A 16,851-nucleotide genomic window follows, 5' to 3' on the forward strand; every position below is an offset into this window, starting at 1 on the left:
ACTTGTTTATGATGTTTCCATGACTTTACCGGAACAGATCAGGAACCAACACTTTTAAAAATCCTTGATATTTTCAGTTTCTCTTTGACCGTGGGAACCCGGTCTTGATTCTCTTTATAGAAATGAATGGGTGAAACAGCAATAGCTCTGCAAATGCATTTGTTTTTACACTGAACCTGTAATGCCAGGTTTATATCCCAGCGATTTTTGCCTTTTATGATTGTTGGCGCTTGTCAGTTTATGTGATATGATACTATGGAGATCTCGGGTAAGAGAGATAAGGCACATTGCGCAACTTAAATTGTTCTTTGTCAGACTGTACAACATAAATCTTAGCTAAAACTAAGATGAAATACATTAAATGCAAAGATTTAAATGAGCATAAACAAATCAAGGCCATGCAGTTCACTGTATTTCACATGTGCATCACTGTACTGAAACATCTCAGTAGTTCAGTGAAAGGACAAAGGGAAAGTTACTGACCCAAAAAAGCAACTCTATACAGAGATCAACCAATTTCCTAATGGCCGATGAGGACATGATGTGTAGTGGACTGTTAATAAGCAGATAAATTCATGAATGAGGGCTTTAGTCAAACACTCTAGCAGCCACTAAAAGGTCTATAGATCAGATTTTTCGTTCTAGTTTCTGTGACAACTGGGTACAAGAGATCACCTTTCAAGCCAAAATAAGCAAATGCTTCAAATAAGTCAATGGCCATTTTCTCACATGCACAAAACACTGCCCTAAATTACATCAAAACTGAATAAGAGTAGTATTTATTGAAACTTCTTGTTAACTTTATAGAGAATATTTTAATGAAGTATGAACTGTGTTCGCGATTGTTACCATTGACTATATGACCCTGGTCGCACAGGTGGGTGATTCTCGCGAAATTAGACTTATGAGTTGTCATGAAACATTTTAATAAAAAAGTAAGGGCTATCAAAACAAGGAGCGTACAGTTATAAACATCTCTTCATGTAGTATTTTGCACATGATTTCAAATGACATCATACAAACCAATTTTGTTGTTTTTTCCACATTTAAGGGGGAAATTGTCCTTACCGCAATGTGTCCATGACTGGATTTGGGTTCTTTGACATGGAAATATTTATAATTAAAAAATCTAAAAATTAAAAAGCTTCAGTGCATGTTATACTATAAACATTTACACAATTTTCTCATCCTCCGCAACAATTTTCAATCATTGTTTAAGCCCTTTCTTCAAAAAAAAAAAAAAAAAATTTGTTGGAAGGGACATAATTGACTGTGACACTCAAGATGGCTACCAGGTAAGCAGTTCTTATTTTTTCTCTCCAGAAAAAAGTTAAAATTTTGTTTGTCATAGTACCTAGACAACTTTTTAGTGCTCATTACGGAAACATGAGTTTGTAAATGCATATTTTTAATGTAATATCATGTTGCGGTAATGATCATTTTTGATAAAGATAATCTAAAAAAATGTAAATAATTCTATAGGAAATATTCGTGAGAATCATTTGTAGCAATAAATGCATTGTATGGGCCAAAATAATTTTTATTAATTTCTTTTTATTAATAATATATAAAATAAAAAATATTTTGTAAATGCCCTGTAAATAAATCAAAAATCTTTTTATCATTAGTAATATGCATCTCAGCCAAATATTGTCCCATCAATGGGAAGCTTATTTATTCAGCTTTCCAACAATGTATACATCTGCATTTCAAAGAATTTAACCTTATGACAAAATAAGGTATGAATGATATCTTACCTGTCCTGCGGTTCCAGCTACTGTAAGGTAGCCACTGTATTTACAAAGGTGGATCTTCTGAATGCCAAGCCGAGGGTCATCGCTATAGGGGTCAAAGCAGCCCACCTGAAAATTATAAATTAAAAAACACCTTAAACAATAATCAAAATGAATGATGTTAAAGGAACAGTTCACCCCAAAATTATTAATTTAACTGCTCCCATAAAAGCCCCAGATGAGACGAACCTTGCGGAACGGAGGCCACTCTCCCTCACTGCCCTGATTCATGTTATCATTCGGATCGGCGTCCGTATGAAAAACTCCAGCCGTGCTTAGTTTGTACATGGGGTAAAGACATACCCCTGAGGCGTCCCAGAAACGCACTGTGCCGTCCTCATGTCTTTAATGAGAAAGAACATTTCAAAGTGAATAGTAAGATACATTTTTAATGTTAGCTTTTCATTCATTGTATACTTTTGGAAATCTGGATTTCTAAGGCATACAAAAAAGACCCAGAGCACTACAAATCCATCTGCACGTGATCTCCATTTGATGTGGAAAACCCAATAGTTCATAATTTAATCAGTGTCCACAATTAACTCTTTCCCTGATATTGACGAGTTAACTCAATGACCCACAAAATGACCCATTGTTCAAGATTCCAGTTTCGCAATTCTCCAAAAATGTCTCAATGTTATTTTTGACACTAATGTTTTAGTTGTTGGTTAATTTCTTTTTTTTGTGGTTTTAATAAAGTTTTGTGAGAGTTGTACAGCACTTTGGGGTAAATTTTGTTGTTTTACCACAAGCTTATAAAGAAACAAGTTGTATGTGTCGCTGACAATAAAAATGATCAAAGTTACTTTTGGCCATGTTTTTAAGAATTTTTTATAATGAACAGAGATTTAATAAAACTTGTGTTATTAGTGGGTAATGTTATTTGTCAGCATTAGATGACACTGGTGCACTCACCCTGTCAGTAGCAGGTCCCTCTGTGGAGGGTCTGGGGCAAGATTCTGCCCTCCATTTATAGGCCAAGGCTATAAAAAGACAGAGGAAGACAAGCACTGAACGAATGCAAGCCAAAGTTTGAAGTCTTTCATGTTACTGTCAAACAGAAACCACAGTGACAACACTTCACACACTTGTGGGTAAACTTTGAAGTTACCATTAGTTAACATTAAACTCTGTAAGGACTGTAAAACTATGCACAAATACAGAAAATCAGACACTATTACGACACTGTAGTTGAAAAAGCAGGGCATTTTGTGTGTAAATGCCAACATGCCTTAACCCATCTGTCAATCAAGTACAGTCTAAAACATTACTTGTCACATGTGGCTTTGAAGAAAACAACCATGAAAATGTTTTCAACGGCCACACACATACACATGCCTAAAACAACATGTATTAACGCAAATCACACAAATCTGAACTTAAGGGGTCCCAGCCTGATGTTTCTGTATTTGTGTACGTATGGTTGCGTACCTTCTTGGAGTAGTGCGTGCTTTGCTGGTCGCCGGCCGCCTGCACTCTCTCCCACAGTTTGAGCGGGATGGCGGAGACGTGGTGAGAACATGTGATTGCTGAACAGTGTAATGGCACCAGGTAGGGTGTACGGATGACGGGCCAACCTTCAGTTTGCAGATCAACCACCACCAGTTCCTCCTCTACCAAAACCACGAGAGCTTTAGGGTCACCTGCAACACAAACACATATACAAGAGATGCTTATATACCACTGACAGAGTCTTCGAAAAAGGCATTTTATCAGTATGTGTGTCCACCAAGAATTCAGTCTATGATCTAAATGCAGGGTTGTAATCTGTCCAACACTCAATCTACATTTGTAGGTAGTCAAAAAACTCATGTGACCACATTGCATCTGTAGTGCAAATGTCAATTTGGCCTCTTAAGATAAACAGACTAACTACTTACTAGTCAACTGATCATTGCACAAACAGGTTCTTCAACTTACAGCTAATTACATCTGGATTTAAAATAAACCAATACATATAAAAGCACACATACATACACATACACAAAGTTTTACAGAGATGAAATCATAGATTTTTCCCCTGCATGGTTTCCACCCCTTCTGACCACTGAATTTGCATGACTTGAACAATGATTGATAGGATGGTCCACAGATAGATAGAGAGTAGGGTTGCAAAATTTCAGGGAAATTTTAAGTCTGGAAAATTTCCATGGTATTAACGGGAATATTATGGGAATTAACGTGAATAAACTTAAATTTATTCAGAGTTGCATATAACAGGGGACTTAAAGGGGACAATTTGACTTCCATGTTTAAGTGCTATAATTGGGTCCCCAGTGCTTCTATCAACCTAGAAAATGTGGAAAATATCAACCCAATAACTAAGCTTTGGTAAACAATTCTCTGCAAGCATGCAGCTTGTGATGTCAGAAGGGGATAATAACGCCCCTTAACCCAGCCATTGCGCTGCCATTTAGTGCAGAGATGAACTCATTTGCATAAATAAAAAGGACACACCCAAAAACAGCACATTTTTGCTCAAACTAGTGGCAATTTTAGCATGCTATAATAAATTATCTATGTGATATTTTGAGCTAAAACTTCACATATGTACTCTTTGGACCCCACAGATTTATTTGACATTTTAAAAAGTCTTGTGAATGTCCCCTTTAAATGTAGTTGAAAACATAAAATCTTGTAGCATAATTTTGTTTAAAACCACAAGATTTAAATGCAATTTCAGTTGAATTTCTACCCTGCATATTCCTCACATGCACGCTGCTTACTGAAGGGCCATTGAGGCCACACCCCCAGCATGTACTTCAATTCATTCTTTCATAACATGCACTGATCGTTTCTTGATAATTTCTTTTACATTCTGCTAGCCAGTTTGCTGTTATCATCCAGAATTACTGTACCACCCAAAATTTGGACACATTAAAAATGTTTTTGAAAAAAGTCTCTTAGGCTCTTCAAGCCTGCACATTTTTTCTCAAATAAATTCAGGCTTGATGCATGCCTGCTTATGACGTAACAAAATGTTGGTTTGAATGTGATATAGTTCATGTAAATTTTATATGGAATATGGAATTATTAAGTTCCCATAAAAATTAAGCAGAAATTTCCACCCCTTTGCAACCCTAATAGAGAGTCAGATAGACAGACAGACCGATAGACAGAGACGACAGACCGACAGACAGATAGACAGAGAAGACAGATGTATAGATAGACTGATAAACAGACAGACCGACTGACACATAGATAGACAGATAGACAGACAGACAGACAGACAGACGTATAGAGATAGACCGACAGACATACAGAGTCAGATAGACAGACCGACCGACACATGTATAGATAGACTGATAAACAGACAGACCGACTGACACATAGATAGACAGACAGACAGACAGACAGACAGACAGATAGATAGATAGACAGACAAATGTATAGATAGACCGACAGACATACAGAGTCAGATAGACAGACCAACCGACAAATGTATAGATAGACTGATAGACAGACAGAAAGACCGATAGACAGAGACGACAGACCGACAGACAGATAGACAGAGAAGACAGATGTATAGATAGACTGATAAACAGACAGACCGGCTGACACATAGATAGACAGATAGACAGACAGACAGACAGACAGACGTATAGAGATAGACCGACAGACAAACAGAGTCAGATAAACAGACAGACCGACATATGTATAGATAGACTGATAGACAGACAGACCGACTGACACATAGATAGATAGATAGATAGACAGACAGACAGACAGATAGACAGACAGACATACAGACAAATGTATAGATAGACCGACAGACATACAGAGTCAGATAGACAGACCAACCGACACATGTATAGATAGACTGATAGACAGACAGGAGGACAGAAAGACAAATAGACCGACAGACAGTCAGATAGACAAAGTCAGACAGATAGACAGACAGACCAATAGACAGACAGACCGACAGACAGTCAGATAGACAGCATACACATAGACAGACCGACTGACACATAGATAGATAGATAGATAGACAGACAGATAGATAGAGAGAAAGACAGACAGAGAGACAAATGTGTAGACCAATAGGCAGACAGAGAGATCGACAGACAGACAGACAGAGAGATGTATAGATAGAGTGATAGACAGACTGACAGACAGATAGACAGACCGACAGACAGTCAGATAGACAGCAGACACGTAGACAGAGACAGACAGAGTCAGATAGACAGACCGACCGACAGATAGACAGACAGGTAGACCAATAGACAGACAGACAGAGAGACAGATGTATAGACAGACAGACAGACAGCAGACACATAGATAGACAGAGTCAGATAGACAGACCGACCGACCGACAGATAGACAGACAGGTAGACCGATGGACAGACCGACCGACATATGTATAAACAGATAGATGGACAAACAGACAGATGTATAGACAGAAAGATGGACAAAGAGACAGACAGATGTATAGACAGATAACAGACAGTTCGCTCTTTACCTCTGTGGTTCTCTCCTTCCCGAATAGCAAAGAAGTCAATAATGCGTGACGTGAAGTCCAAAGCTTCGTGTGTTTTGCTGTGGATGATGGAGATGCAGTGTCTGTCCCCATAACTGGCCCTTGGCATTCCTCCACTGAAGATGAGAAACGGGGGACTGTGGAAGAGAGGACAAAAGAAACAGGTTTGACATGCAGATTATGTTTTGGCCAGGCCAACATTTGGCCATTTTGAGATTATCAGCACCACCCAATCACTGTGCCAAGTTAACAGATGTGGTAGGTTCACAGTGTTGGTTTAAAGATCTACCAACAACCCTAACAATAAAACATGAAAACCATTTATTTATCTTTTTTGTTTCTAAAATTAAATATTAAATATTTATTGGTGGTATTGTGTTTGATTGAAGTATATGGTGAAGAACAGCAAAGGTTGTAGGTAAAAACCCGAAAAGGGGAAATGTGTGATCTGGAAAGTTACTGTGCCCTTGAGGAAAGAACTCACACACATTGTTTCTGAAGAACTTTATATACTGCATGTCATTCTGGATAAAAACAAATCTACAAAATGACAAATAAATTCCCCTTGGGTTTTCGGCAATTTTTTAACTGGTGCATTTCAAATCACATGCGTGTGAGTGAATAAAAAGCCAAGGAGAAAAACAGGAAATTAAAAAGAAATGAAACTGATAAAATGTGCTTGAGGTAGTGGCGAAAAGTCTGAAGATTTCAAGGTTGAGTGGAAAATATTTTTTATTATTTGTGGAAAGTTTAAATATTAACCATACAGTGTGAGTCATAGAGAAGCACTCTGGGTTAATGACACCCCAAGCAAACACACCTGTCTTAGCATCAGAGACATCACGAAAACACACAGCCTCATAAAACAATAAGACTCACCCTTGTTTCGTTGGCAGCTGTATAACTTTAGAAATGGCCTTGCAGGGAAAGGTGCCTGTGTGAAGAAAATGTCATTTAAGAAAGTGATAAAAGAAAACTTTCATTTGTAAATGCTGTTTTCACAATGTTCATATCTCACCATATGGTATCTCTTGTTTCTCAGGCTCAGTTTGCGGATCCTCGCCGGTTACCGTCCAGTTACAGTAGCTTCCGTCGCTATGGGAACTGAGGATGTTCCCACCATCCTCCATCCACCAAACACTCTCCAGTTGCTGCAGGAGAGACAGTAAGAGAAACCAAAATATGAGATTTTCAGAAGAAACTTTGTATGTGTGCTTGCCTGTGCCAACTTTAGGGTGCTATGCTTGGTTGCCAGGGTGTTAAACTCCATATTCTGGTCCCTACATATAGTCTAGGTTTTATGTAATTTTTTTCAGTTTATCGCTCTTCAGGGCAACTAATTTCTTCTCAGCAAGCCACAATTTTGAAGTATTTAAAACACACAGTGTCTTCTTGAGGCACGAATATGCTTACTACAGCGTTCCAACACCTTAGTTAACTTCAAATTCAAGGACCTTTCAAGGACCTTTCAAGGACTTTCCAGGTCTAATACCCTCAAATTCAAGAATAAAATGTAGGGACACATTTCAAGTGAGAGCAAGGTTACATTGTTTTACCTTTAAAGATACATTGTTACAGTTCCCTTTCGAGGGAACTCGCGCTGCGTCACTGCGGTGACACTTTGGGGACGCCTCCAGGGGTAAGTGCGTCTGAATGTGTATATCAAATTCATCCAACGGTGAGGCTTAACAACAAAGACACGGTGACTCGGGAGCCATGAATTATATTGCTATCTGAAATTTTGCCAAAAACGGCATTACAGGGACGCAGGAAGTATGGCAAGGGAGACGCAGCGCCTCGTTCCCTTCTCAGGGAACAAGAATTACATACCAAGACGTTTTCATGTGTCAAACACAACTATGCAAAAAAGCATGTTGGTATTAATCAACATTCGCATACGAAGATATAAGAAGATAGAAGATTTAAGCATTTAAAGCAGTTTAGCAAAAAAAGTCTAGAACTTTTATGATATTATCTTACACTACACAGGGAATAATATGGATTTTTTTCCAGAAAACTTCTTGCATAAAATAGATTCAAGCACTTTCAATGACCTGTATTTATGTATATATATTTTCAAAAACTTCACAAGGCTTTAAATTTTTTTTCCCAGATTCACAAACTTTTAAGGATTTTAAGGACCCGTGGGAACCCTGTTATTAGGGCTGCGTCCGAAATCTCTAAAATGCTGACTTTGGAGGCAGCATTCCAAGGCAGGAAGGTACGTCCGAATCCAATGTTTATTTTCTGACTCCTGAGATATCTCATCGTCAAAATGGCGGCCAAGAAAGTGGCTAGATCACAAATTTATTGTAAATAAGTCTATTTTTCCCTGTTTACACCTTTTGACTGCATTTTTTTGCGAGAAATTAGTATTGCAGTTTCAAATATGGGATTAGTTATCACAAAAACGCTCTGTTTATATTTCAAACAGAATTGCATTATGCTTCCTATGTAGCCTGTCCGAATGCGTTTCCGGAGCTGACAGTGAAACAAGTCAGCTGCCTTGAGTTTCGGATGCAGCCTAAAAGTCTTAAAGCCGGAGAACCAGACCGCTATGTTACCTGTGTGCCCAGAAAGTGTTGGATGGGACGTCTGCGATCCAGATCCCACAGAACCATGAGACCTCGGCTGTAGCCAATCAGAACCTGGCGTGGGTTGAGCGGGTTCTCCTGCAGAGTCTCCACACACTCCAAATTCCTGCGGCCAACGTATTCCTCCGGAACTCTTGGAAAGTAGCGAAGAATAGGTCAGCTATCACAAAAAGTAACTGTTTCGGCCATTTCAGGCATGTGAAATTGCATAATGCCATTGAATAAAAACTATTTGAAAAATGACAGTCATCTGTGTACAAAAGCAAAATGAAATGAGAACATAGAACCGAGAGCTACAGGTTTACAGATCAAAGATGAGCTTGCAAGAACACCACTAACACAACCATTGTTGATCCAAAGTGCTTTACAATAAAATGTTACCTTAAATAGCAACAGAGATCAAAAATTAAAAAGGGAAAGAGATAAAATATAAAATAAAATATAAATATGTATATAAAAACACATTAAAAGTTCCGTATGTAGCATCACTCGAAAGCAAGCGTGTAAAAAGTTTGTTTTAAAAACACAGAGTGATGGAGAGGCCCTGATGGTAAAGGGTAAACTTTTACTGGTTTTTAGTGAAGTCATAAGTTGAACCAAAGTGATCTCTCACCTGCTCTGTATATCTTCTACACTAACGTTGTTCTCCTCCAGCTCTCTGAAGCCCGGTACCTCCACCACAAACACATGGCCTCCCTCTGTGCCCAGCAGTAGCAGTTCACCCGATGAATGTGCCAGGACTGCCGTCACCCGTGTCACGCTGGGGGCGGCACTGAAGGAGATGAATTTAAGTGTATAATACATGTAGTGTATCAAAAACAAGGTATAAAAATGTATTTAAATACATGAAAGAATTGCACAATTATTAAAAATATGCAACTCGCTAAAAGTGAAATGGTGCACAATTTGGTTAATTTGACAACTGCTAGGAGTGTGAGTGGATTTTTGGATTCACAATATTAAGATTTAACTGTGGGCAAGGATGTCCATGACAGAAATAAATAACAAAATGTTGCTGGTCTCAACTGGTTAGGACCCCAACTGTGACTCACAAACAGCCTTGACTGCACTATACAAGTTGAAGTTTAACATCACATCAAATCAAGTGTTACTAAACTTTTTCTTGTTTATTTTGTACTTATAGGATATGACGTATATTGCAGAGAGCATAAATTTGAATCATCCGGGTTTGCTGACATCTAATGTGCACATGAGATAGGAGTCAGAGCAGCGCTGAGTATCAGTCATGTCTCGATGAATGTGAGTCAGAGCTCTTCTGACGGGTGTGTGTGTGTGTGTCTATAAGCATTTCAGTACTTTCAAAATAAATCTTAAGGATTAAACCATCAAATGCAGGTCTGTTTCTGACTCACCCAGGTGGACCGGAGAGGGTGAAACGTCCAATCTCAAGCAACTCAGACACGCTGTTATGGGCCCGAAGTGTCCACATGTGCAGACTGTTATCATCCAGCAAAGTGACCAATTCGACCTACCCAAAAAAAAAACAGACCAATCTTTGAGTAAAACAGCAACAAATGATTGAAGATAAAAAACATAATGTGTGACCCCGTTTGTTAAATCCAGGCTCAAAGGGTGACATATTTTTATAAATGAAATCAATTTATTCATGTCAACCTCACCCAAAACCACTAAATCATTAAATTATCATTTCAAAGATCAGGAAAGAAAACAAAATGTCATGCCAAAATCCATGTAAGCTTAAAGGCGGCAGGATGAAAGTTCACAAGTGTACCTGGTTTGGCAGAAAGTGGACCTGTGTAACTGCTGCATTCTCATCATGAAGTCCCATAAACTCCACACCTGGAGCTCCATACCTAAACACTAGATAAGGAAACGCCAGCCTTTCACACAGTACAGTAGCTGTACCGTAAATATATTTTACATGTCGTTTCATTCAATCTGCTGTGTAAATAATACAATAAATATGGTTACCAACTAAGCACACAATGTATGCCACATACCCAATTATTCATTTCTATTCCCCCTCCTCTAAATGATTAACAAGCTATTATTCAATAGTATGGGAAAAACCATAGCTAAACATACTTATATAAACCGTTTCATATTCTGGAGTGCCCACATATGGGTGTGTATCTACCATATGATCTGGGACAGGAAATCTTAGTGCTTCATATCATAATATCATGATTTGCTCACTTCGCCTGAGGATTCAGAGACAGGGGAATGGAATGTGGAATTAAGCTCAAGGCTAAAGCACAAACACAAATCAAACAACACAAACTTTGCTTTTCTGGTTGGTGGAGGATACAGTTTAATGGCTCCTGATCTGGTACCAATTGCCAAGAGCTCTAGGCTGGGGCTGAATCCCAAAGCGCTGGGCTGATGAGGAAAGCCATGCTCTACAGTCTAAGGCACAAAGGAGAGAAATATGCACGTTATAAGAAAAAACACAGTGTTAAGCATTCAGACAGGAGAAGATGAAAATATTGAATAATAAAAAAATCCCAAAGACAATTATTATTTTCTTTTTGACGCCATGCCACCTGCTATGGCTACGTTCATGGCGAGAGACCGGTTTAGTAAAAAATAAAACTAAAGAAGCTTAAGATACATTTTTCTCACAAGTGCATGTATGATCTTTCTTTGACTTTCTAATTTTAAGTAGGGGTGTACAGAAAAAAACCCCTGTAATATCGATATCTGGAGTTTATATACCGACCACTAAATAGCAAATTTTTTTGCACATGGTGGTGTGTTCTCAATGACAGCTTTCCTTAAATGACATCATATTATATCCGTAAAAGAGGAAATAACCTCAATGTTTCATAACATATTGCATTATAGACGTCATTTTTAGTAATCACCAGTGTTGGGGGTAACGCATTACAAGTAACGTGCATTAGGTAATAATATTACTTTTCTGAAGTAACGAGTAAAGTAACACATTACTTTCTAAATGTACACATTAATATTTGTGTTACTTTTTTAAAGTAATGCGAGTTACTTTTATTGGTTTAATTAATTAATAAAAAAAAAAATGTACTGCATTAAACTGAACATATTAACGTAGAATTACACACTTTATGCGTGAACAGTATCTGTCAGAAATGGAGATGGCAGACTAGAGCTTGACATTTTTGTGATGGAAATATGCAACTTCTGAATGCAGAACTTGCAAAATAGGAAGTAACGCAAAAGTTTCTTAAAAGTAATGTAATCATTACTTTCCATGAAAAGTAACTAAGTATTAACGCAATTAATTACTTTTTTGGGGAGCAACTTAATATTGTATTGAATTACTTCTAAAAGTAACTTTCCCCAACACTGGTAATCACATATACAAGTTCTTGTGATGCATGCATGCGAACTTTTGTAGCCCCACCCCCAGACAGACACTCCCATTTTATTACAAAATCTGAATCCTGTGCAATTCACCAAATAAAGGACGACATATAGGGGCAGTTTTCTGGACAGGGTTAAAGGAAAACAACACAGTTTTTCAACATTTTACTATGTACTTACCTCAACTAAGATGAATGAATACATACCTATCTTTTTACAATGCGTGAACTTTTAATCCTTGTACAGCGCCTCGTAAACGTGTTAGCATTTAGTCTAGCCCCATTCATTCCTATGGCTCCAAACAGGGATGAATTTAGAAGCCACCAAACACTTCCATGTTTTCCCTATTTAAAGACTGTTACATGAGTAATTACACAAATAAGTATGGTGGCACAAAATAAAACTTTTGTTTGGAGCCATAGGAATGAATGGGGCTAGGCTAAATGCTAACACATTCAAGAAGCGGTGTACAAAGATTAAAAGTGCACGCATTGAAAAAAGATAGGTATGTTTTAATTAATCTAAGTTGAGGTAAGAACATAGTAAAATATTGAAAAAACAGTGGTGTTTTCCTTTAAGATCAAACAAGGACTAGGCCTTAGTTAACGGTTGTATAACAGTAAAAAAGACAAATAAGTACAAATGTATTGCTTTTTTAACATTTATTAACATTTATATGATAAACAAATTATAGTGCAAATATGAAAATAAACATCACTGAACTAACACAAAACATCCGTCATAAAGATCACCTTATTGAACTGATAAAAATCCTGTATGTGTTTGTCCCTCTGAGACTCGTGCCCATGTCGCCGGAATCTCTTCATCCTCCCTGGAAGAGCAGGAACCTCGCGCTGCCTCCCTCACGGATTCTCCTCAACCACCTGACACGAGAAAATACCAGGTTAATCAAAGGGTTAACAAACCACCATAGCAAAACTATACATTATGGATATCAACAACAATGAATATGTTAACAGAACAAAAAACAAATAAATAAATAATTAGGATCAAGAAGTGTGCCAACTAAGCTTAAGCCAGCAGACCTTAAAAACAGTTCCAATAGAAAAAAAACAATGGATCTGACAAGCCCAGGAATTTCAAGGAAAGAAGTGAGGAGTGTCGACTGAAACTACCCCCCTCTCCACCCCCCGATTTCTCCCTTTCACTCTCTTTTCCCAGCCCCCACGAGGAGATCACTACCGTAAAGCGACTTTTGTTCTCGTGGCTGAGCGCCATCGCAGCCCCTCCCCTTATCCGAACAAACAGCACCTGATGAAACACCTGCTGCATAGGGAAGCCGATTCAGAAGGAGTCTCTTTCAGGTGGACAGCGTGAGGGGAGCTACCTGATTTCCATTAAAGGAGCAGTCGAATAACCGCCCAAACAATACACAATAACCTCGGTATCAACGGCTGTCTCTCTTCACCTGGCGTCTCTCAGATATTTGGCGTCTGATTTGGGTGCAAACAGAAAAGCCACATGGGTTGTTTTTCACCAATGACTGACCCTTCAGGAAAAAAAACACAGTAACCAAAGCAAGCCTTTTATACAAACCGTAAGTGTTGAATTTCAACACAAAACCCCACACAATTTGTGCTAAAGAATGGATGATAACTCATACAAGAAGTGATGTCATGATTCTACCCAAAACATTGTAGGTTCAAAGTGACGTATTCATTATCCAACTATGTTGAGACTGAATACGTCACATTACAACTCCCCAGAGAGCGTGTCTAGACGTATCCAATTGCAAAAGTCTCATAATTTATCACACTTTCTCAAGAGTAATCGGATTGACACTATCAACAGGAAGAAGGAAATTTTTCCTCAACCATTACCAAACATAACCTTACCAGTGAGTCAGTTACCCTACTCAGCTCAGACACATAGTTCTGTGATCATTACCATTATTAGCCAAGAACATTTAGTCATCATCAAGAATGTGGGTGCTAACATTTCTAGAGAAGAAAATTACATCCCCATTTCCTTATTTCTGGGACCAGAAATTCAAGGATTATAGGACCCTGAAGAATCCAGCCAAGAACAAAATCCAAGTCTGTCAAACTCAACTTAAGAGACAATGTTAAGGTGGGAGGTCTAGTAGTGCTTAAGAGTAAAAGCCCGGCTTTATGAGGGAAAACTCTCAGCGGGAGAGATGGGATTCAATGAATGAGGGTGAAAAGATGTGGTTCATTCAAAACAAGTGTTTGAAAATCTTCTGCCACCATAGTGATCAATTTCGTGATACAACGTAAAAATAACTCGCTCTATAAAATCAATATTACACATCCAGCAATCTAATCCTTAGTTAATGAGAGGTTTATGAAAACTCTGTTTGCTTGGAATCCAGTTGGGAGGAATTATAAAGGAGGTGCGTTTGAGGGCATTTATGTAGGAGTTGCAGCCCAAGCTAGTTTAAATTAGAGGTGGGAGGACTTTACAGAGAGTTTATAGACTCTTAAGAAGAAACGGTATGTTGAGATCAGCAGTAGCCGTACAGCATTTCCCACTATAATCAGCTCAACAGTACAGATGACAGATTTGTAACAGTGGAATATAGAAAAATCTGAAAAGGGTGCAAGAAAGTTATAAAACATCAAGCTTTCATTAAAGCTTAGGTACCTATGGTGTAAGAGAAGCCCATTGTAGAGCCCAGCGAATTTTGATCTTACAGTTGTTTAAAGTCCCAGTGATATCAAAAGGTTTTTTGTCTTTTATTATAATTCCTGCCTGTAAAGATAACTATAAACTAGCGCGAGTATAAACTAGACAAAAATTGCTTATAGAAGCATTCAAAACTTACAGGAACTCATGAGTAAATAATTTATATAACATCATTCTGCATTTCGGCTTCTCATCACATTCCAGGGTGTGACGTAAATTTGGCAATTTAAAAGGGGGATGAGCCACTCAAAATGCCCCACCCCAACTTTCTGTTTCAGATGAAATTACATAAACATATGAATATATGAAATATCTGCACAAATCAAATATTTATATTTCCACAGATTTATTGCTTGGTATTTTTCTAGGTTAGCACATCCAAATCTGCATAAGCACTTCAGTGGGTTTTTAAAGGGACACTCCACCTTTTTTTGAAAATATGCTAATTTTCCAGCTCCCCTTGAGTTAAACATTTGATTCTTATGGCACTTTTCCATTGCATAGTACCCCACGGTTTGGTTTGGTTTGGGTCGGGTCAGCTTACTTTTGGGAGCTTTTCCATTGGGTGCAGTACGTAGTACCCAATACTTTTTTCGTACCACCTCGGTTGGGGTTCCAAGCGACCCGAGCTGATACCAAACATGACACGAAAACACTGTAGGTCACTGATTGGTCTGAGAGGAGCGTCATTGCTATAATGTAAATATTAGCTTTAGCTTACTGCTAGCTTGCGCTGTCTCGAGCAAACATGTTGTTATCTGTGTTCTGCTATAAGTTTCCCTTTAAGCGATGAAAAACATCCACAGGTTGAGAATCCGGGACACCAGAACAGTTTTTTCCATACTTGCAGTTTGTGGCGGCACATTCGTGACGTGCACGTCTGCATTATAAATACTTAAATGCAACTTTATTGAGGCTCAGCGGAGCTCCGTCGACTGACGCCACGGGTCGGGTGTTTGAACAGAACCTGTCATGTGAGACAGAGGTAGTTATAAACGCGATGTGCAAACATCTATTTGTGGTGACCAATTTTAATTTTGTGGCAGACTGAGAAATAAATAAATGTATGGGAATGTACAACAATGCTCTCACTTGTATGATGTCACAGCAGTAGGCAGCGTAAATATAACGACACGCCTATAATCCCTCCCACTGCGAAGTGATACTAAACTCAATGGAAAAGTTAACCACACCAAAGTGAGGTGAGCTGACCCGACCAAAACTAAACTAAACCGTGGGGTACTATGCAATGGAAAAGCGCCATTACTGTTTTGCGATCCATTCAGATGATCTCCGGGTCTGGCGCTACCACTTTTAGCATAGCATAGCACAATCCATTGAAAAAAGTGGAGTGTCCCTTTAAGGTGTTGTGCACGATGCTAGGGCTTTGCCTTGCATCTGCCAACATGTTTGACATGCATTTCTATGCCATTTCCAGGAGGTTGTTAATGATTTCTAACTTCAAAGTCAAAAAGGCTCACTCTTATGATATCATAAAATATCTCTATGATATTCTTGATCACAGAAATGGGCTGACTCCAATTATTCATTTCTGTTAAACAAACTACAGACTAGGGTCGTGCCGATAGACGATAGTGTATCGCGATCAGCAGACATATGGCCGATAGTGAGCTTTCATGACGATAGTTATTATATTATTATGTTTCACATTAACATGCGCTTTGTGTGCTTTTCCTCGCACGACAGGGTTTGTGGGCTTCACTTTGCGTGAGAGAGCTTGTAATGTGCACAGATTCCTTTTCACACGCACCTGGACTTGTAATGCATGCGCCTTGGACTTGAACGAGCGCAGCATGGACGACTTCTCGCACGTGAGCTTGTAATATACGCGGCTCTAACATTTCCTTGCACTAGAAGGGTTGTCTAAAACCAGTGAGTGTGTTGCTCCCGCTCTTGGGCATGCAGCAAATTTCACACAGGATTAATGGCATCAGTTTTAAGAAGGTTGCGGTCGTGACAGTGTTGCCCTTAGAGT

General features: G+C 38.6%; 1 protein-coding gene across 4 annotated transcripts in view; it reads right to left on the reverse strand.

The window, feature by feature from the left end:
* The window catches only part of llgl2 (LLGL scribble cell polarity complex component 2), a 36,155-nt gene that overhangs the window by 10,404 nt on the left and 8,900 nt on the right, over positions 1-16,851 (reverse strand). For all 4 annotated transcript variants that reach the window (XM_073867079.1, XM_073867080.1, XM_073867077.1 and 1 more), the window contains exons 2-14: positions 12,941-13,072; positions 11,155-11,252; positions 10,618-10,699; positions 10,238-10,353; positions 9,478-9,636; positions 8,835-8,997; positions 7,289-7,421; positions 7,150-7,204; positions 6,253-6,407; positions 3,225-3,436; positions 2,709-2,776; positions 1,983-2,136; positions 1,758-1,862 (exon numbers count right to left, since the gene is read on the reverse strand). In XM_073867079.1, coding sequence (XP_073723180.1) covers positions 1,758-1,862; positions 1,983-2,136; positions 2,709-2,776; positions 3,225-3,436; positions 6,253-6,407; positions 7,150-7,204; positions 7,289-7,421; positions 8,835-8,997; positions 9,478-9,636; positions 10,238-10,353; positions 10,618-10,699; positions 11,155-11,252; positions 12,941-13,015 — 1,575 coding nt within the window. In that variant the 5' untranslated portion in view covers positions 13,016-13,072. The remainder of the gene's footprint in view (positions 1-1,757; positions 1,863-1,982; positions 2,137-2,708; positions 2,777-3,224; positions 3,437-6,252; positions 6,408-7,149; positions 7,205-7,288; positions 7,422-8,834; positions 8,998-9,477; positions 9,637-10,237; positions 10,354-10,617; positions 10,700-11,154; positions 11,253-12,940; positions 13,073-16,851) is intronic.

This window comes from Misgurnus anguillicaudatus, chromosome 4 (genome assembly GCF_027580225.2).
Source record: "Misgurnus anguillicaudatus chromosome 4, ASM2758022v2, whole genome shotgun sequence".
In the NCBI taxonomy this organism is placed as follows: Eukaryota; Metazoa; Chordata; class Actinopteri; order Cypriniformes; family Cobitidae; genus Misgurnus; species Misgurnus anguillicaudatus.